We start from the raw sequence: 20,432 nt of genomic DNA, 5'->3' as shown, positions 1-20,432 counted from the left end.
CTTGTGGCAACTGACCAGAACTGCGTTTGAAATAGGCTACCACAGAGCTGTACCACAAAGAGATCAGCAAATGGCTCTGGGCGACCATAGCTTCCTAATAGTAAGATATCTCAAGCTTGTTGAATACATATGGCCATCGGCGTACGCATGGTCATACGCTACTATGAAACGCAATGACGTGTTTCATCGTCATCATCACATCGCGGCATCATTTAGTTTCAGCACAGAGCGTCCAACCTATGGTCAACAACACATATGCGCATTATGTGGATAGCAGGTGGAGTTCATTTGTTTTAATGAGATAAGGTATTGATATTAGGTATCTGAATTCTTCTCAATCATAAAAAAAACAACTTAAAATGCACCAGTAAAAACGATATAAAATACTTGCGTAAATTTGTTGAGCATAACCTGCAATATATATTATAGGGTTGTATTTTCACCTGCGAACGCAGGCCTACTGTAACTACAAAAAAACACTGGACAAAGTTAGATAAGCGTACACGCACACCTCACACCCTGAAGACAAACAGAGAGGTGGAGCCTAGGGCAGTATAACCAGCAACCTGTTGCTGGTTATACACACATAACATAAGCCTATACTTTAACCTTAAATGCGAAGTGATTGGGAAGAAAGTTAAACTAAGATATACTAATATAACTTTTTGATTAATGATATATACTGACCTTGTGCGTAAATGTAACTCTGTCTGTTGACAAATGGGTGATATGCGACCTGAGTTTCTCAGCCAATCAGAGGCGGGACTGAGGCGCAACTAGCGGTTAATCACAGGCATGTGTGCACAGTGCTACCCCCCGCGGACGCGCTCACCTGACGCGCGCATTAGCACCCCGTCTCTCCGAGAAGTTTATGCCTAGACCACCATGGTATTTTAATATTTACATGTATAGGTAGTTTGAATGCAGCACAATGGACGTGCCTAGCCTACAGAGACTATTTTCAGCATGCGATGTCAACAAATCGGGCGACATCGAATATGAGGACTTCACCGTGGTGTGCCGAGAACTTCACGTACCCGAAAACGAGATTAAAACTTTGTTTAACAAGTTCGACGCGGACAGAGATGGATATATAAACTACACCAGCTTCTCATCCAAGTTCCAAGAGGTGTCGGAAACGTTGGACCTGTCCTCGTTCGCCGCCGTCGAGTCGTCCCACGGTCAGATCTGTCCCTGGGACGAATTCCTGGACAGGAACGATGCGATCCCGCTGCTCTCTGAAAGGTAGGACATCTTGGGATACACAATAAACCTTTTATTACAAGAATAGTTTTAACCAGAATCCGTAGTCGGGTATCGAGCTACTTATACATTATACTTATTGTGATTGTAAGTGATTGTTTTGTGTTCCCCAAAGCCTGAGGACCAAGCTGTCGGGGTTGTATCAGGCTATAGTGGACTCCTCCAACAGCCCTCTGCTGACGCACTACGAGGTGGTCATCAACTCTCTGATCAGCGAGAGCATCGACCACAAGATGGAAACTACACAGCTGGAGACCAGCCTCAAACGGTGAGATCTTCTTCAAAACAACAGCAGGTCTGAAAGTGTACGGTGTGGCATTACAGTGTCATCTTGGAACTGTCAATGTCGACTTGGTGTCTCAATAGTACTTTATGGACTATTTAAACTATCGACTTCCATTCACAACTTTGAAAAACAATTAAAAGAAACTGAGTGCAGACCTAATTTGCTACGGAACTAGTTTTATCCACCTGTGTGGCTGCCACTTCCTTTACAGTTAATAAAGCGTGTATCCTGGTTTAATGACGTAAGAAAGCTCTCCTGTCATGAACCAAGCCTAACAAGACCTGTCCCTGATTTATTTGATCTTTTATAGGTATACATTAGTGACTGCAAGGATATACTTTATATTGGATGGAGGAATGACAGTGACAATACAGTTTGGACAGTTGTTTTCAATACTTTTTATTAAATGTATTCCATTATTATTTGCATCTGGACCCATCTCACATAATCTAAATGGTTGAATCGCTGCATGGTTCTTCAGGTTTAGGTTGCATGTTGGTGTGGAAGCTCATTCCATACCAAAATATCCATTAGCATGAGAACCCATCTACCAATAACGAGTTACTATATCTCAATATTGACTTAGTAGCTACAAAAAAGGACTTGGCATCTCAAACTAATGAGAAACTTTCTCAAAATATTGACATAGTGGCTTAAAATAATTACGTAGTATATCAAGATAATGAGAAACTTTATGAAAATGATGACTTTGTATCTCCAGCTAGTGAGAACCCTTTAATAATGACTTAGGCATACTGTATCGCCATATAATGAGAAACTTTCTCAATATTTGCCCAAAGGTTGACTCCACTATAATACTGATCCAGGCTGTGAATATCACAAATGGCTGTGCAGTGCTTTCCGGATCAGCTCTTAAAGGTTATACTACTCTTACTCCAACTAGACCTGCTGGATCCTATTTCACTGTTCCACAGGTGCTTGAACAGCCTGCTTCACGCTACCCCCACATTCAGGGATAACATCCTGGGACAATCCTGGAACAGATCTGCGTCAGCAATTATTATAGGCTGTATATAAAATTTATTCCATTAATAAAAGCAATAGCATTGCAATGACAGCCTCCATTTTAAAAGTATAGGAGCATAGGCTTGATATTAGTAATGGTTTTTTAGTCATGGTTTAGTCATTAACCATGGAATGATTCGTCATTATGGGGAGACATTGTTGTGTTTGAAACTGCCACAGGGTTTCCCATGTGCGACGTGGCAAAACAGCGTTTTGTCTGACCTGGGTTACGCTATGTTTACGTTTATTAAACATTTGACATTACTTAAAATCTCTCCAGGCATCACAAACGTATTGGGGAATTGCCAACAAAAAATGACATTCATTCTGATGCTCAAGCCCTATTGGATTAGCCTGGTTCCGCCCGCCTACGTACTTCCGCTCAATTTGCATCCCTTCAGGACTAGGTCTGGGTCTGCGTATGTTAGTGGGTTTTCTCCGTCCAAATTTTCTGCGTCCAATCAGCAAACGGAGGGAGTGGCTGAGAACAATGGCAGATCCAGAGAGGCACTGGGCAGATCCAGTAGTTTTTAACTTCAACAGACACCCGCCTTCAAGTGAGTTAACGTGTGTCAATTGAGTAGGTCCAGACTCTCTGTGCAAATGAAATGAAGTACGAGAGTCTGGTAGGACCAGGCTACTATTGGATAAATCCCTCTTTGCATTGGTGTAGTGTAGTGTTACATAATTGCTTATTTCCTGAGCAACAATTACATATTTCTGAAGTCATTTTCAAAGCATATGGACGCCCATTTAGTCCTTATTTTGAGAAGGTATCAATCATTTGAGATCAAGTCATTAGTTTGAGATACTAAGTCAATATTTCTAGAAGGTTTCTCATCATAATGATTTATAGGATCCTTTCTAGATTCAACCCTTTGGAAGAAATGTGCTTCCATATGTTTGTGCATAGAATACACTAATAAACTCCTATTTTGCAGTAATTACTTGTCTAACTGTAGTTAGACAAGTAATTACTGGTCGGACTGTCCTGCTATACGCCTTGTGTGCTTTGTTCGAGGATCATTGTGTGTTTTCAACTTCTTGTGTGTCATTAACTTGTTTAACTATGATACAAGCATAAGCTACATAGGCTAATTCCTGGTTAATGTTAGGCCGACACACTTAAAAGCAATCAATCTTGCGGTTTTTCCTTTTGGAATAAACTGAATTACTTATGAATGAACAGTTTTATGGAATGTTAAGCAACACAGATTCTGTGAAGATTCTGTGAGATTATTTGCCCGCTTGTTACATTTTGCCATTCTCTTGAGTATATGCCATTTCAGTCAGACTTTCAACTAGAAGAACCAACATAAAAAAGAGCATTGCATTTTAATCATTAGGCACTGTCACAAAGCTTGTTCCAATGGCCAGAGGGTAACAATCAGGCTGGACAAGACAAATTGTGATGATTAACTGAAAATGCCCATGATCTTTCATATAAAGAGTCAAATGTTCAGAAATTGGTTCAAAAATCGACTCAGAGGTTCAAGAGATATCTTTTCTACCATGTCCTGAAAGGAAATTTTATAGAGCCTTGGAGTTGAAATTTTTCTTATTGTTTGTCCTTCTTTATTTTTCTGCTTCACTAAGCACAAGTCTTGCCGAAGATCTGCCACTCACTCTGACTCAAGGAAGTAGAACACTTAAATGCTCTGTCCGCCTTTTCCTCTCCACCTCCCCCTCTACTGTAGGGAATATCCTCTCACTTGATCTCATTCATATTTTTCCCATTCACTCACACATTATTAACCGCTTGCATTTTAAATCGTAGACATCAAGCTAAACCTCATCCTAAGGGCGATGTCATTGTTCTGCCGATCTTGCCTGAGGCTGCTTGAGGTGTTGTTTGAATTGGGTAACAGGGGAATGTTGCCGACGTTCCAAGATCACGCCCTCTGACAGCCTGGCTGTCACCCGGACAAGCAAAGTGTTTACTACGACACAGTGTATAAAGTCGTACGCATAGAATATGTCCATATCTTCTTAAGACGTCAAGGTAAAGCGTTCAACTGTCTAATTGTTTTAATACTGATCCTTGATGTAAGATGATAGGGGCAACCTAGAAAGGATTGTTGAGGAAAGCTCCCTTTTTCTATTGCCTGGTAGAGACGAACGATAATAAACCAAAGCTATTCCGTGGTTGTACAGCACAGAGGACATGAACACAAGTCAGCTGGAAGAGCTTGAGGAAGATCTCCAGAAGCAACTTGCTGCGGTGGAACTGCGTGTCAGGGACCAGGTGGGTGAAGCCATTACTACAGACTGGTATCGTGGGAGATTGTGTGGACGTTTGCTGATACTGGTTACATGGGACATATATTTTTGACAAAGTGTAATCAAAGCAATAGGCTTGAAAATATGAGTTATGTTATTAACAGTGATAAGTTAGGTCATCATAAATGTTAGTGATTTATTCTAAATGTTTGTCATTCATTGTAAATGAGGGGAGGGGTCTGAAGGGTTGCTAGCTTCCCTGCCGAACAGGGACTGAACATGGCAGTGTTGTAGTGTTGCCCGCATCAACAGAGGAACCTGCATGTCTGCAATACAAGCAGGCCCCTGTGTGATCCCCCTTCCCTGGCTCACAAAGGCCCTCTGTCCATGGCCCACTGAATGCCCCTCTTGAAGGCTTTAGACGAGCTACTTTTGACGCATGAGGGGGGGGGGGGGGGGGCATGTTTTCAGGAGCACAAGAAGATGGAGGAAATAGTGGCCTCAATGCAGAGGAGGCACGACAACCAGGTGGCAGATCTCCATGCCAGTCTGGAGAGACTAAAGAAGGTACTTTTTAATACGCGTTTGATATTTTATTGTGATTGATTTGTCTTATTTAGCGAGGCTAATGGTTGTGATGATGTGCATGTCTCAAGTGAATCCCGCTTTGTTTTGCTGAACGTGTTGAAACTAACAGAGCCAAGAGGACTCCAAACTTGACCGCACGAAGGACGATGTGACCCGGCTGGAGAGGAACGTCTTTGAGCTCACACAGGTTGGTGTGGCTCTTAGTTTGTCTTCCAAGTTTCCATTAGCTGCTCTTGAATTTTTTATGATTGAAGCATCAATCCATCTACTGTTCATTCAATTTACATTCACGTTTATCCAAAGTGCTTGATCACTCCGATTAATTTATGAGCTGGCTAGGTATCTTGCCCATGGGTGCCTACGGACAGACTGCCAACATTTATGCTAGACTGTCCTGGCCCTCTAAATTGGTCTCCTAACCGAAGGCGTCTCATCGTCAGGAAAACGAGCGGCTGCAAAGCTCTCTGCTGGCGGCTCAGACGGACGTCTCCGTTCTGCATCTGGAGCTGGACAAGCTGAAGAACATGTACACAGACCAGGAGCTGCAGCACCACAGGTGGGGCAGTGCGACGTCTCTGGCAGGAGAAGTGTGGACTGGCAGGAATGCCACAATAGCCAAACCGGTCTCCTGTCTCCACACGATACCTTTCCGCTTTCGTTCTTTTACTCATTGTGTTGTCGAGACTGGATCAGGTTCCTGATGTCAAGACTAGATATCATTTTTTTGTTCCTTGATGCTTTGGTTTGGATGGTTCCACCCTTTTGTTTTGATATGTTTGGTCGTCCCATTATGTATTGGGTGTGTGGTATTGAATAATAGTGTTATATTGTATTAAAGTGTTTTATCTTCCAGAGAACAAGATGACCTGAAGAGGATGGTTGAGGAGTATCAGTCTTACACAAATCAAATCCAGGCTCTGCAGTAAGTTCCTGAAGTTTGCCTTTCTAGCATGTTGATACTTCGTAACACAACCTCATTTCTAGTTTGTGTCAATATATTGGGGGAAACCCTTCTCTATTGACTGTTTTCACTTTGAATAAAATAAGGACCGTTAAAATGGTACGTAATACCTTCTTAAGGTCAATAATTCAAATCAAGGGTAAAATCTGTAGTAAATTGGTAACATGACTTTCATGACACAGAACCATGAACCCAAACATGGAGCATTAAATCTGAAAGGGAATGGAATCAAACATGAATGACCTGCTTCAGTTCACAACATGGTCCTTCTTTTGACTTCCTGTTTCCTTCCCGCACGGCCAGGGAGACGAACAAAAAGCTGTACGACAGTAATGACGGTCTGCGCTCGGCGTTGGCCAATGAGGCGGCGGTGGCGACCAAGAGGAGGGTGAGAGCGTGTCTTCAGTTACCCGCGGGCACGCCTTCCTTCCTGCACACGTTTGGCCCCATATGACGTGTTTCTACAGGGATTGGAGTTTCCAGTAACACTTATGAACAGCCACTTTAGGTCTATTGTTAACTCACCACAAGGTAGTCAAATGAGAAACTAGTTCTGAAACGTGTGTGTGTGTGTGTGTGTGTGTGTGTGTGTGTGTGTGTGTGTGTGTGTGTGTGTGTGTGTGTGTGTGTGTGTGTGTGTGTGTGTGTGTGTGTGTGTGTGTGTGTGTGTGTGTGTGTGTGTGTGTGTGTGTGTGTGTGTGTGTGTCTATGTGTGCAATCCAGCTATCACCCAAAAATGAAATCCCTGCCAGACGAATGAAACCCATTCGACAAAGCACAATCAATCATGGCAGGTATGTGGTGTAAACATGCACTCACCCACTCGGGCACACACCCAGTCTCACTCAATCAATATGGATTTTTTAAAGGAGTAATATATATATATAATATATATCTATATATATAGATGTATATAGATATATATTAGTACGTAAAGTAGGCCTGTTGCTTTAAATACTATATTTAATGCGTTAAATAGTTATTTTTGCAATAATAATGCATTACGCAATCTTATTATAATTAATAAAAATTAACACAATACCGCACCGTTTGTTTTTTTACTGTGATTTTGAAAGGTTTTGCCCACAGAATGTAAACATTCATATCAGAATTAATTTTGTTCTTAGTTCCACTTACTTTACATTAAATTACACTTGCAGCAAGTGACTGCCTGATTACAATGCCCAAATCTGTGGTGCTACTTATTTGAATTTAACTACACTTTAGTAACTGTTGGTTTACAATTGTACTAACTAACTGCCTGTTTACAAATCCCAAATCTGTGGTGTTCCGTAAGTTTCATAATCAACCAAGACCACTTGGTCTGGTTTTTGCTTATTAAGTACACTTGGTATGTATGATAATGTGTCACTCCATTTGATAATCTCATTTAATTTACATAAGAGTGCATTCAAAATAGAATAAAATAAATGGATTAATCGTGAGTTAACTCACCAATACTATGTGATTAATCGCGATAAAAATATTGAATCGTTTGACGGAAAGATAAAGTAATAAACAATAGATCCTTCTACACCCTGACCTGGTGCAGTACCGAGCAGCAGGCCTGTTAACCACTGGGGTGCGTGTGTTGGGGGGTGCAGCTCGGACCAGAGCCAACCCGGAGCGCCTCCGTACCAGCACGTGGCGCGCTGGGCCGACAAGTACCTGGACAGCGGCGTGGCCATGCCCGAGGACGCGGCGGAGCCCGAGGACATGGTCGAGCCCGAGGACAGCGACGGGGACAGCGACGGCTCCATGGAGACGGTGCACCACAGCTACTCCTACATCCAGTCCGACATGGAGGTAAGGGCGGGCCCGCTGACCTCTCTGAATTGATCCCTTGATTTTGAATCCATGTTGTCGTCATTTCCTCATCACATCCATGACATCTTTTTGAATCACTTCTTAAAAGCCCCTTTATCGAATGGCTTTCAAAAGTCATGTTTCCATACAAACCTCTACTTGATGAATTCATATTTTCTTACTCTTGCTGATTCTATGCTCTCGTTTTCAGAGGCGCTATGCCAATAAAGGCTGTTTTTAATAATACAACTTCCTGTCACATGTTAGATATCAGAGGTGAAATCTGAGGCTGCGATGTCCATCCCTCCCTCCCTGGGCTCGTCCTCTCTCGCCCTGTCCCTACGGAGACGCCTGTCCGCCTTCTCCACCAAGGTAGACCCCTGACCCTGACCCTGACCCTGACCCTGACCTAGGAGGGCCCGGGGGGTACGTGTGGCTGCAGGGCGTGTGTTTGTTCATACTGAATCCTGTATGAGTGAATGGGTCTGAATATCACTGGTGGGCTTTGCATCACTTGTGTCACTTGTCACTTGGGCAGAGCTTCAACACTGTTTTTAGACCTTTCCGATTCTTCACCGGTTCCCTGAAATCACATAGATCTAGACCTATAGTCCGTCTGTCTGGACAGATGTTTCTCTGTCCGTCTCATCTTTGTAATCTATCTATCTCATCTTTGCGCGTGTGTAGCTATGTGTATACATCTATCTAATTGATCTCATCTCGGTCTGTCTCACTGTGTATCTAATTGTCACCTCGCTACAAAGCCGGATGTTCTGGAGGAAGAGGGGCCGTCTCCAATCTACCGCCTGGTTCTCGCTGGAGACGCAGGGTCCGGGAAGTCGAGCTTCCTGATGCGCCTCACGCTTAACGAGTTCAGAACCGATATGCAGACCACGCTGGGTGAGCGCCAGAACCCCACCTGCTGAGCGCACCACAGGGGGTCCATGTACACTCGATGGACATGGATGGATGACGGTTGTATGGTACTGTGTTCCTCTCAGGGGTGGACTTCCAGATGAAGAAGCTGCTGGTGGATGGAGAGAAGACAACCCTGCAGATATGGGACACGGCCGGCCAGGAGAGGCAAGGACCCAAACTAACCTCCAGATCCGTGCAGTTGCTTTGAGATGCCTGTTAAACCTCCCTGATAACCAGACCATTCTAAAGCTGTGCTGACGGCCCGTCCCCCCAGGTTCCGCTGCATCGCCCGCTCCTACTTCAGGAAGGCCAACGGCGTTCTGCTGCTCTACGACGTGACGTCTGAGAGCAGCTTCCTGAACGTCCGGGCCTGGATGGAGCAGATCCAGGTAGGGCGAGGAGGAGGAGGAGACTAGGCTTAAAAGGTCACATATTATACCCCCAGGTGTGAGTGTGATTAGCCTTAAAAAGCCGTTTTGTAAATCGGCCTCTTCTGACATCCCTGGTGGTATAATATGTCAACTTTAAAGGGGGGGGGGGGGGGGGGCTGGGGACAGCACCCTGATAACCGGCGGCGTGTCCATACAGGACTCCACGGAGGGGCAGATCCCAATGTGCATCATCGGCAACAAGGTGGACCTCCGGGAGGAGCGCCCGGCGGGCTGCGTGAGCACCGCCCACGGAGAGAAGCTGGCCAGCGTAGGTTTACCGGGAGCAGCGTCTCCCGGGGCAACCCAGTGACATTCATTCATGTAGGCCGCCTCTGGTTGATTGGCATGGTTCGGGGTAACGGAGCGGATGCGGTGCGCTCTCTTTTCCCAGGCGTACGGGGCCTTGTTCTGTGAAACCAGCGCCAAAGAGGGAACCAACGTAGTTGAAGCGGTGCTACATTTGGCGAGGTAGCGGCGGAGGAACCAAACCATGTCACGTGTTGTGTGTTTAAGTGTGCTATAGTCGATGGATAATGCTCATCTGTTTGTTCCCCCCCGTCCCCGTCCCACAGAGAAGTGAAGAAAACGATCGTAGTGAGGGATCAGTCGGAGTCTGAGGTGCGACTGAGTTCCAGCAGTCCCAAGAGGACTCTGAATGACTGCTGTTAGTGTGGGCGCCGTTGTTTACTTTCCTGGGTGAAGCCATGGAAAGGGAACCATTCTACCCCCTTTTTACCTCCATTTTATTATTATTGCCTATATTTTAGTGTTTTAAATCGTTAAAAGTGATATTAAAGAACAACTGATTCTAAAGCCAATATATTTTATACAACCATTAATGATTTGTCTCTGTAGATAATGTGAAACGTATCTGTAGTTTTGTCCTTATTTAATGGAATATATACATATATATTTTTGTGCATTGTATTTTATAAACATTTGCTTCTTCAATTACTTTTGATATTGTCTGATTGGGTTTGATAGTTTGTTAAACAGGAACATAAATTGCTGGTAAGAAAAATCATGGTATGCATGTTTTCTTTCGGTTTTTATTAAGCATATTGAGCTAATTTATTTTTTATTGACAGTGTTTTAGGGCATGGATGTTACACGTGTCCAGGCAGAAGGATGATCTTTGGCATGTCAGCTACTATGTAATGCCGGGGGATAGATTCATTTAATTCAGCTGTATATAGTTAGCGCTTAAAAAAACATGGATCTACATTATAAATAACTCTTTTGCTTTATGAGCTCATTAACATGACTGTAATATTTACAGAGATAACACTTTCATTTTCAGTTGGAACGCAATGCAATGTTAGGTATACTGCTGTCTGTCACCAGAACCTATTAAAGAACAATACTGGAAAAGAATAGTAAAAGTAAAAATGTTTCAAGTTATATTCACAACCCTTGATAACACGTTTATGGTGCAATAATCAACATTAATTAACACAGTAGCAGGAGCAATACCTTTGATCTTACATAAACTAAAAGTTAAGATAGTTAATGGTGTCGTCATTTACTAATGGTGATCATCTTTACTAGTAATAATTTATTCATAATGTAATCTTCATGCTAACCCTTTTCAACCCTATAAAATAATATATGAATGAACACCATTGGTAAATGATTTCTAGACCAGAAGTTAACTTGGTTAATGCTTATTACTGTATTAACTAATGTTGATGGTTAATTGGTGTCCCCCAATTGTAAATTGTCCCCCAGCCACTTAAAAACAGCCCAGTGGCCCTTATGCTATTCCTCTTCTACACAAACGATCCTGTTCCGGCCATGGCTCCGTCCCCAGGCCCTAACCCAGTGCCCCGGGTCTGCACACCTTCTTCCCAGTCACCGACAATGGCTGTCGATCTACAGTGTATTCATGGGCTGGACGGTTGTCGGGCTTCGCTTCAGCTCTCCAGACGGCGTCAGTTCCTTGCCGTCAGAACGATGGAGGTCACGAGACTGCCCAAGGCCACCACCAGCGCTCCAAGTAGCAGCTTCCATGAGACACCCTGGAGCACGGGGACACACAGTCAGCGGCACGGCCCTCCTCGGGTTATACTGACGAGAACTGATGAGAAAGTATGGCTGCTTACAGGGGGTTTCTTCGCCGACGGGATGAGGAACGGCCTGACGTTCTCTCCGAGAAGCTGCATGGCTTTAGTCCTCACTTCACCGATCGGTCTGTCACCGGCCTGCCTTTGGACCAGCTTAGACAACTCAAAATGGATGGCCTGTTGGACGGACAGACAGGTAAATGGATGGCCTGTTGGACGGACAGACAGGTAAATGGATGGCCTGTTGGACGGACAGACAGGTAAATGGATGGCCTGTTGGACAGACAGACACAGGTAAATGGATGGCCTGTTGGACAGACAGACACAGGTAAATGGATGGCCTGTTGGACAGACAGACACAGGTAAATGGATGGCCTGTTGGACAGACAGACAGGTAAATGGATGGCCTGTTGGACAGACAGACACAGGTAAATGGATGGCCTGTTGGACAGACAGACACAGGTAAATGGATGGCCTGTTGGACAGACAGAGAGAGGTAAAAACAAACGCATTTAGAGGAAAACCTGTCAGTACAAAAGGTGTTGTTGCAGTATTGACGATGTCCAGCAGAGGGGAGCAGAGGTATGAAAACTACTGAAAATTGGACAGACTAGATGAGGTAGATTATTTTTTTCCAATATAGATAAACTATCAGAACACGTATTAAACCTTTGATAGAAAACTGAAATGAAAGGTTTTTCTTGCTTTCAAAGCATCCATTAAGGTCCATTCTAAAGAAATAAAATGGAAAAATTGAAACATAATCCAGGCCAATTTAAAAACTCTACTTTGATCTTCAATAAATTTTTTCTTGCACTTTTTTCCACCAGCCACATACTGGCGAAAAATAAAACCCATTAAAAAAAAAGCCAACCAGAGTGTTGTAAGCAGCATTTAGACAGGGGTGTAATTACCCTGGCTGCAGATCTTTGAGTTTGTCTAGAGTCTAGACTGGGGGCTGACATTCAGAACGCGCCTCTGAGATCAGGAACGTCAAACAGGAAGGCTTGGATGAACAGGCCATAAATAATTAAATATAAATAAGAAAGAAATAATTCTACATAAATGAATGGGCATACACAGGTTTTGAACCGTTTGTTGGGACATGTAATTATTTGTTAGTAAAAAATGTCAGATAGTTTCTAATCCGTTTTTGGCAGATAGCGCACACCTAAACAAGAAAGAACTGGTTCTTAAGGTAGAGTTAGACTTAATTACTCCTTCTAACGTAGTAAGGTTATGGATGAACGAACCCACTTTAAAGAGGATGCCTTAATATTGATGTCATTATTTGGAGATTAGTTTATACTTACAATAATCAGCTATCCGTGGTTTACACTGCAAATTTGTTCTGTTAACCCAAAAAACCTAAAACACTCTATACTTATGCAAGTGAAACTTTAAATATGACAACACCTTTGTCCAAGATATGTAGGCCTACATTCTGTCATTAAAGAAAGCAATGTTGTCCAAAGACAAGATTTTAGATATGTGGAAAAGGGGGATGTGTCTCTCTAATTTGGGAAGGGACATCGGCCTGTTGCAGGGCGCAGGCTTACCTTGGTGGCAGGCTCCAGCTTCAAGGCCTTCTTCAGCAAGTCCATTGCCTCTTGGTACTGCCCCTGATCAGAAAGCAGCTGAGGGGGGAGGGAGAGTCAGCATCACGGTCTTCTAGGAGACCGGTGAGTCACAGCATGTGTTGACGCAGGAGGAACTCAAGAGAGGTGGTCGCTGTGATGGAGGCTGATGCGTCACTGAGTAGCCTCCCCAATGGAAGCCATTTGAAAACAACGCTTTGACTAAAGTAGACTGAGTTCACCTCCGAACCCTTCTCTAGCTTTCTTCAGATCAACGGCATGTATTCGTACGAACCAATTCAACATCGGGGATTCGGATTGGTTCTGGATCAGAGATCTCGCGTGGTGTTGGTTCCCCCCCCCCCCCCCCCCCCGTTAAGCCTAACGCTATGAATAACGTGCGATCAACGAGCAGGGGGGGGGGGGGCCCTCACCTTCCCGGTGCGGAACAGGGCCTTGACGTTGTTGGGCTCCAGGCAGAGCACGTCGCGGCTGGTGTGGAGGGCCTCGCTGTGCTGCTGCAGCCTCAGCTGTGTGGCGGCCAGGTTGTTGAGGCACTTCACCCGGTAGGCATGCACCTCCTCCTCCTCCACCTCCACCAGGCCGTCCTCGCTGGGGTCTAGAGGAACAGGGGGGGGGGGGGAGAGAGATGTACATCTTTGTTCTGTTGCCTCTGTCTTTGTATGTGTGCACGGTGCTGTGCTGTGTGTGTGCTGTGCTTGTTTTGGCGCCCTGTGTAGCAGTGAGGGATTAAGGAGCGTTGGACTCGTTCTTTGGGAGTTTGGGGGAGCGGCATCTTCATGAGATTGAATAAAACACGCTCTGAGGAGTTACCGCTCTTTCAGTGAGGGACGGTGATGGATGACATTTGGCTTTATGTTGCTGACTTGACTCTCTGTTCTCTTTAAAGCTAACCTTCGAAAAGCACAAGGTTTATTAACAGTTGCGTGCACGCGCCATTCTTGAATTAAAGAGACAGGGAAAAAGTGTCAAAGATAGTGACAGAAGTGGAGCGCAGCAGACATATCAATTTATTCACAAGCTAATCAAAGGAGGGAAGGGGCAATTAATAAATAAGGGGATAAGGTGTAGGGAGGCTGCTGACACATCGTCAGTCATGGCCAACATCCTCTACAGACGATGTGCACCACATGCTGAAATCCTACCTCCTTCAGTGAACTCAACAACGAATTCAAACAAGTGATCCATGATTATTCATATCTGGAGCAGCCAGCCATGGCATTATCTCTAAACCAGACCAGGGAAATCAAATCAAAATCAAATGAGCCTCTTGAGTCCAGCCAGTTTCTGTGATTAAAGTGATTATTCGGGGCGGCAATAATAATAATAGTACAAACGAGGAGGAATTAAGGAATTAAGCTAATATACTGACCCAGCTAGTCAGTGCGTGGAGCTGTGAGCCTGCACAAGGATAGTGTTATTAGTGCAGGTAGCGATTGTTGTGAAAAAAACAGGTTAAGTCTGTATCTGTGTGTGTGGGTGGGTGTGGGTGTGGGTGTGGTTGTGTGTAAGTGTGTGTAGCATAGTATATGCCGAACAAAAGATGGCTAGTATAAACTAAATGAATCAATGTCAAACTTTTGAATTTGACTGCACTCACACTATTTGGCTGTGTGCGTGCGCGTGCATGCCTCCGTGTGTGCGTCTGCGGTTGAGGGCATTCTGACTGAAATACGCCTGACAGCATATGGACACCAAATCAATTTACATGTACGTTTACATTAAGGGCAATTAGCCGACGGTTTTATCCAAACCGACAAATTCACACACTGCCGGTGTGCGAGTCAACCACGCAAGGCGTCAGACAGCTCATGGGGAGGAGCTAGGGTTAAGTGTCTTGCTCATGAAATCCATCGACGTATCACAACACTTGAGTCCCCTAGCATTAAAGCAGTGTGGTCGCAGTAGCACTGCCCTGGGGCTTACCTCTGGCGCTGGTGGTGAGCACGTCCAGGGCCATCAGGTAGGCCCTGGCGGCCATGTGGTACTCCTCCCGCGTGAAGTGGAAGTTCCCCCGCTCCCGCTTCTGGTTGCCGATGCGGATGCGGTCCGGTATGGGCAGGCTCAGGGGGTCTCGCTTCTCCTGGACCCCCTCCACCTGCAGCTGGTACAGGAGGGGCGCCAAGGAGGGGATATCAGGCTCCCTGCCACGCACACACACACACACACACACACACACACACACACACACACACACACACACACACACACACACACACATGCACACACATGCAAACAAATGCACACACACACACACACACACACGCACACACATGCAAACACATGCACACACACACACACACACACACACACACACACATACACACATGCACGCACATACACGCACGCACACACATACGCACGCACACACACACACATGCACACACATGCACGCACACGCATACGCACGCACACACACACATGCACACACATACACGCACAAACACACGCACGCACACACATACGCACACACACACACAAACACATATATACAGATGCCGAAATTAATGAATGGATGGATTATCAGACAGGCAGGCAGATAGACAGATATGCAGACATGTTCAGCTTACTATTCTGATGTGCTATGCTTGACAGGGCGTAGTTAATCATCAGTCACAGTGCCTCATGAATTCCTCCCATCATAACTCAGTCACTCCTTCATTGCCCTCAGCATCAAAGATGAAAGAGGTGAAGCGACTCTTCGGGCAATACCAATAGATCCTCAAGCCGACTTACTTAACTGTTTCAACCTTTTTGTCGTTAAAATGCTACACTTGAAGATTGGTATTTATTAATATGTAATTCATTAATCAGCCAATACTCTGAGCTCAGTCAGTACCTTTACAAAAAATACTTAAAAATGGATTCCACTTAAAATGGCATCTTGTCCCTTTTTTCCCAGCCTTCATCATTTCATTGTGTGTCCCCTCTTGTTTACAGGGTAAAACAAGCTTCTGGCAGGATGAGCCGTGGCTGGACAGGTTTCGTTATCCAGACGTGCCTAATTACAAAGAGTGTCATATAGAGACTGATGGCTGCTCTGAAAAAAAGTGTCAAGTAAAGGTTAGTCATAACGGATGGCTACAGTGAGAAAAAGGTAAAACACGCTGTTACATCACCGCAGTTTAACCCCAAGCAAGACCATGTCCCATTTGCCTGCTCAGCGAAGCCAAGATCTGAGACTCAGACTCAGGGCAGGCTGAGCTGTGCCGGAGCCAACGCTTTCAAGCCACTCCTTCTTGGAACGCAAGCCGATACCAAACCAGGGGAGAGCTCTGTCCCCGCCTGAATGATTCAACCGCTCCCCGTCCATGACACAACTTTCTACCGGCCAACAGCGTGGGTGCACGGCCCAAGCCCCTGGGTGGCTGTGTCAGCAGGTCGCATCGGGTTACTGCTTCACCTCCCCCCCCCCCCCCCCCCCCCATAGAGAACACACTGGCTGCCAGAGGATGCATACGGGTCCCAAAGGCCACCTCCATGGCCTTGGGAACCCGAGCCAGCGCCGCTTGTCTCCTGTGAGGGCGGGGTGGAGACCGTGGGGAGTAGCGGCATTCAGAGATGCTAAGAGTTCAGCGCATGAAGCCCCATGGCTTTAGAGAGGTCCGTCTCAACGGCTCCTCTTGGTGCAGTGTATGCGAGCTGTGGTTTGATACAACATGGTCAAATACTGGGGAGATGTAGGGGAGCAGGGGGTTCAACCTTGAGACCGACGCTCCACAGGAACTGCCATACGCTCAGAGTGCAAAGATGTAATAACTGTAAATAAATAAATCTAAATACTGGTCACTTCTGCTTGGTTTTGAGACGCTCAGTGCTCACGCTCGTACCGTTGAGCATGACACCACTTGTTATTCTCTCTCCTTTCATTTCCCCCTGAGCTATTCTGGAAGTGTTCTCCACATCCCCCAGGCGGACTGTTGCATAAGAGTGCTCAGTGTTTGACAACAAACCATGCATACAATTACAATCAGGCCTATGCTGACACCGTTGCCCATGGTTCTGCTCATATGGATAACTTTCAACACACTTGTCTGATTACGGTTACCTTACGGGATTGTAACTCATTGTGAAAAGTGTAGGCACACGGTGCATGCAGATAAGCCGGTTTGAAACTGCAGCCTAGAGGAGGACATGAGAGTAGGTATGTCTGAATTTATTATCTAATATGTGTGTCTGAGGCGGTTATGACCAATCTTTTGCAACGTTGAGTATCTTTTGCAACTGTGTATGCCAGAGTCATTAGATGAAAATCAGATCCGTGGTGCTAGAGGTGCTATATTGACTGATTATGTCCAAGGAAGAATCACCTACACCAGGTGGGTTCACCATACACGTGTTATAACATTATGTATAAGAGCAGAACGGAAAGTGAATGAGGCTTCTCTATGATATTACAATTAAAAGGAAAAACAGCCATCTGCTTAGGAAAACCCCTATGAAAGATCCACAGTTTCAAACAGCTTGATATTAACTCTTAAGCAAATAAGCTAGTGAACGTTGTGATACCAGGTACAAAATCGGCCACAAAAACAGATGTCAGGAAATAAGTCAGTGAAGTGGTGTTTGGCTTGTGAATAATTGAAAGGCAGAACCCTATACCATCATGCCATTGATTTTTCTATTTACCCTGGAAAAAGGCAGGAGAGCGCTCAGCATGAGTCACCAAAGGAGCACATCTGACGAGCAATGCTGAGTCACTCCACAGCCCTGCCTTAACAGCTATAGCCGCACTCCAGACCTTTCACATCAGACTGAAGGATCTGTTTGTTATGGGTGGTTGGTCATGCTCCGCCGCTCGACGGCTCAAAACCCATAGCCCCCTTTGCGCAACGATTTCTGAGGACAACAAGCAATCCTCCTCGTGCAGGATTCAACAGATGACCTTTTGTGGAGCGATGTCATGACCATCAGTGCAGGGGAGAGATGGGCGCTCTCACAGCAGACCCGTCTGCGGTGGGCCGCTGGTTACACGGAGCAGAGTCACTGGAGTCACAGCCGAGGAAAACAAGCCCAAAGTGGGCGTGGCGGTGATGGACGGTGGGGAGAGTCCAGTGTGTGCCTCTGTTGCCGGGGCGATGCTCAAAGCCATTAAGTAATTAGTGGAGGGCCGCGGAGCGCTGAGTGCGAAGACACGTTGACAGATCTATGGGTTTATGGTGTTAAAGAGGTCACTGGTGATTAGCGCCGCGGCACAACACTGCAGCGGCCAGATTAGCCAATGAGCCCCCTGGGTGTGTTTTAAGTACAGACAGGAAACACAAGCTGGTCAGTGGGACAAGGGGACAAGCCCATCTATCTGGTGGAACCGAGTGACCTGACCGCCACGGGACTGAAACCTGAGACCCGCCGTGTCCCATGATGCCGTTGTCCTCCAAACCCCTTTCGGTCCATTCTCTGTTCAAAACAACCTTTTTTCCAATCGTGCATGTTTTATCATGTACGGGTACGAACTACATCAAAATGTTTAGAAAATGCTTTTGTGGGGAATAATTGAAGGACGACTCGGAAAGACTGAATTATCGTAGAAAAACTAACTTTGACAGTTAAGCCACAGGAAAGGTAAAGTAGGTGTATTAATCCATACACTTTTTAATCCCCTGGAGAAACGCGGTACATCACCATGGGACCCTAAACGGAATTAAAGGCCCACTGTGTGAACGCTTATCTCGCCAACATCAGGGACAGAGATGTGCACTGCAGGAGCTGGCAGGGCCTAGCGAAAGTGGACGGTTAAGCTGGGTTAGAGAAGATGGAGCATTACATTAGCCAGGCATTAGCTGAGGCCCCTCATCTGCCAGCACAGCGAGACGGGACAGGTTTAAAGGAAGCAGCCTATCATGGAGGGTTTCTCAAGACGGCTTCTTCTTTTCATTATGGATTTGGGCTTCATCGGGGGAATATTCAAGTTCAACATCAAATAAGTCATTTTAATTGGAAAGTTGACCACACATTATGAATAATATTGGCTCAATTTGTAGATGCAGTTGAATAAAGTAAACAGAACCATACACCACTTATGCTGAATGTGTTGTGTAACGAAGCATAGCCCTCTGGCATAACCCTGTTTGAAACAAGTTCAATTGTATGGGTGAAATTCCACTGAATGCTATTTCTGTAAAAACAACATTCTGGATTGTATGCGAGGAATTCCACTCAATGCTGTCTTTGTATCTGTCAAAGCAACATTCTGGGTCAAAGATCGTTTTATGCCTTGTTGTTTAATATCAAAACATTATAATGGACTGTGCAGCTTTGTACCTCCAAAAGGTTTAATCGATAAAGGCTTCAATGAGAACAAACGCGTTACGCCTCAGTACGGTACTCGTGTGTGATACTACAGCCTCATTATAAGCCCCGGCAGAATGTTTACATTTTCCTGGTTTGTGATTTATGAAGCGGCCTCATCAAAGCTTACACGTTCACCCGGCGTGAGCAGCAGGCGCTGGCGGCTGATAAACTGCACCAACACTTTGCTGCAACGCAAACTTCCCCATTAAGGTTTATGGATGTGCAGCCCAGTCACCGCGGCACCTTTAACAGCCTCTGAGCGTCACGCTCGCCTGTAAGGACACCAATAGAAGTCTGGCCGTGCGACGCGCTACTATCAGCAGCACGGCATGCAGTAGGAGGTTGTTTTTGTATTTTTGTATTATTCTTTGTATTTTGCCTGGATGTTTCAGGCTGCCTTGTTGCTGTTTTTCTACGTCCATAGATGAACATGACACAATTACAAACAACTCAAAGGAGCTTATCCCTAATCCTGGTGGAACGCCATGTGCCGCCCCCCCATATGCCACAAAATATACGCCACATTTTCTGCAAAACAGCCATCTAGGGGAGGAGGAGGAGGAGGAGAGGAGAGGGGGGGGGGGGGGGGGGGGGGTACAGCGATTTACCGTAGCGCTGCTGCCATGATGCATGTTTTTCCATACTGTTTGTTTTCCTTCCCTCCTCCAGCGGGGAACTATAAAGCGGAGAGGACAGTGGGGGGTGTCAGGGATCAAGGCTAGCTACCGGCCCCATCGTGGGGCTTCAACTCCTCAGAGCTCCCCATTTAATCTACAGCAGGTGTGTTCCTGCCTGTTTAAAATGGAGATGGACAAATCAACTTAGCCCTGGGCCAAATACATTGTACATGCCTGGCTTTATAGGGGTACGCTATACCATATACTGGTACACTGCAAAGCTATGCATTGTGGTAATCAGAAGTGGGGCTCAGTTGATTGAGTTGATAATCCTCCCATATACACTGGGGTTATAGATCAGCTT

At 45.4% G+C, this 20,432-nt stretch overlaps 2 protein-coding genes and 1 long non-coding RNA gene across 6 annotated transcripts in view; 2 read left to right on the top strand and 1 right to left on the bottom strand.

Moving 5' to 3' along the window:
* Positions 1 to 606: 606 nt before the first annotated feature.
* On the top strand, positions 607 to 10,873 carry rasef2 (RAS and EF-hand domain containing 2). Its single transcript, XM_060061267.1, has 17 exons — positions 607 to 1,245; positions 1,379 to 1,531; positions 4,730 to 4,820; positions 5,267 to 5,362; positions 5,493 to 5,570; positions 5,824 to 5,939; positions 6,237 to 6,305; positions 6,648 to 6,732; positions 7,068 to 7,138; positions 7,949 to 8,150; positions 8,418 to 8,522; positions 8,915 to 9,050; positions 9,152 to 9,233; positions 9,343 to 9,457; positions 9,657 to 9,767; positions 9,891 to 9,967; positions 10,072 to 10,873. Exons 1-17 carry the CDS (start codon positions 932 to 934, stop codon positions 10,166 to 10,168), a joined length of 1,998 nt encoding a protein of 665 aa, XP_059917250.1. The 5' UTR covers positions 607 to 931; the 3' UTR covers positions 10,169 to 10,873.
* The window catches only part of fkbp16 (FKBP prolyl isomerase 16), a 21,522-nt gene continuing 11,624 nt past the window's right edge, over positions 10,535 to 20,432 (bottom strand). For 3 of the 4 annotated variants that reach the window (XM_060061270.1, XM_060061271.1, XM_060061269.1), the window contains 5 exons: positions 15,087 to 15,304; positions 13,574 to 13,758; positions 13,122 to 13,199; positions 11,602 to 11,835; positions 10,535 to 11,517 (listed from right to left, as the gene is read on the bottom strand). In XM_060061270.1, the coding sequence (XP_059917253.1) occupies positions 11,431 to 11,517; positions 11,602 to 11,835; positions 13,122 to 13,199; positions 13,574 to 13,758; positions 15,087 to 15,304 (802 nt within the window). In that variant the 3' untranslated portion in view covers positions 10,535 to 11,430. The remainder of the gene's footprint in view (positions 11,518 to 11,601; positions 11,836 to 13,121; positions 13,200 to 13,573; positions 13,759 to 15,086; positions 15,305 to 20,432) is intronic. The other variant, XM_060061272.1, reaches the window with a different exon arrangement.
* The window catches only part of LOC132464734 (uncharacterized), a 13,455-nt gene continuing 10,085 nt past the window's right edge, over positions 17,063 to 20,432 (top strand). Inside the window, exon 1 of the long non-coding RNA XR_009527337.1 lies at positions 17,063 to 17,304. This is a non-coding gene — a long non-coding RNA (uncharacterized LOC132464734). The remainder of the gene's footprint in view (positions 17,305 to 20,432) is intronic.

Source organism: Gadus macrocephalus, chromosome 9, assembly GCF_031168955.1.
Source record: "Gadus macrocephalus chromosome 9, ASM3116895v1".
Lineage (NCBI taxonomy): Eukaryota > Metazoa > Chordata > Actinopteri > Gadiformes > Gadidae > Gadus > Gadus macrocephalus.
This window is presented reverse-complemented; position numbering and strand designations above follow the sequence as displayed.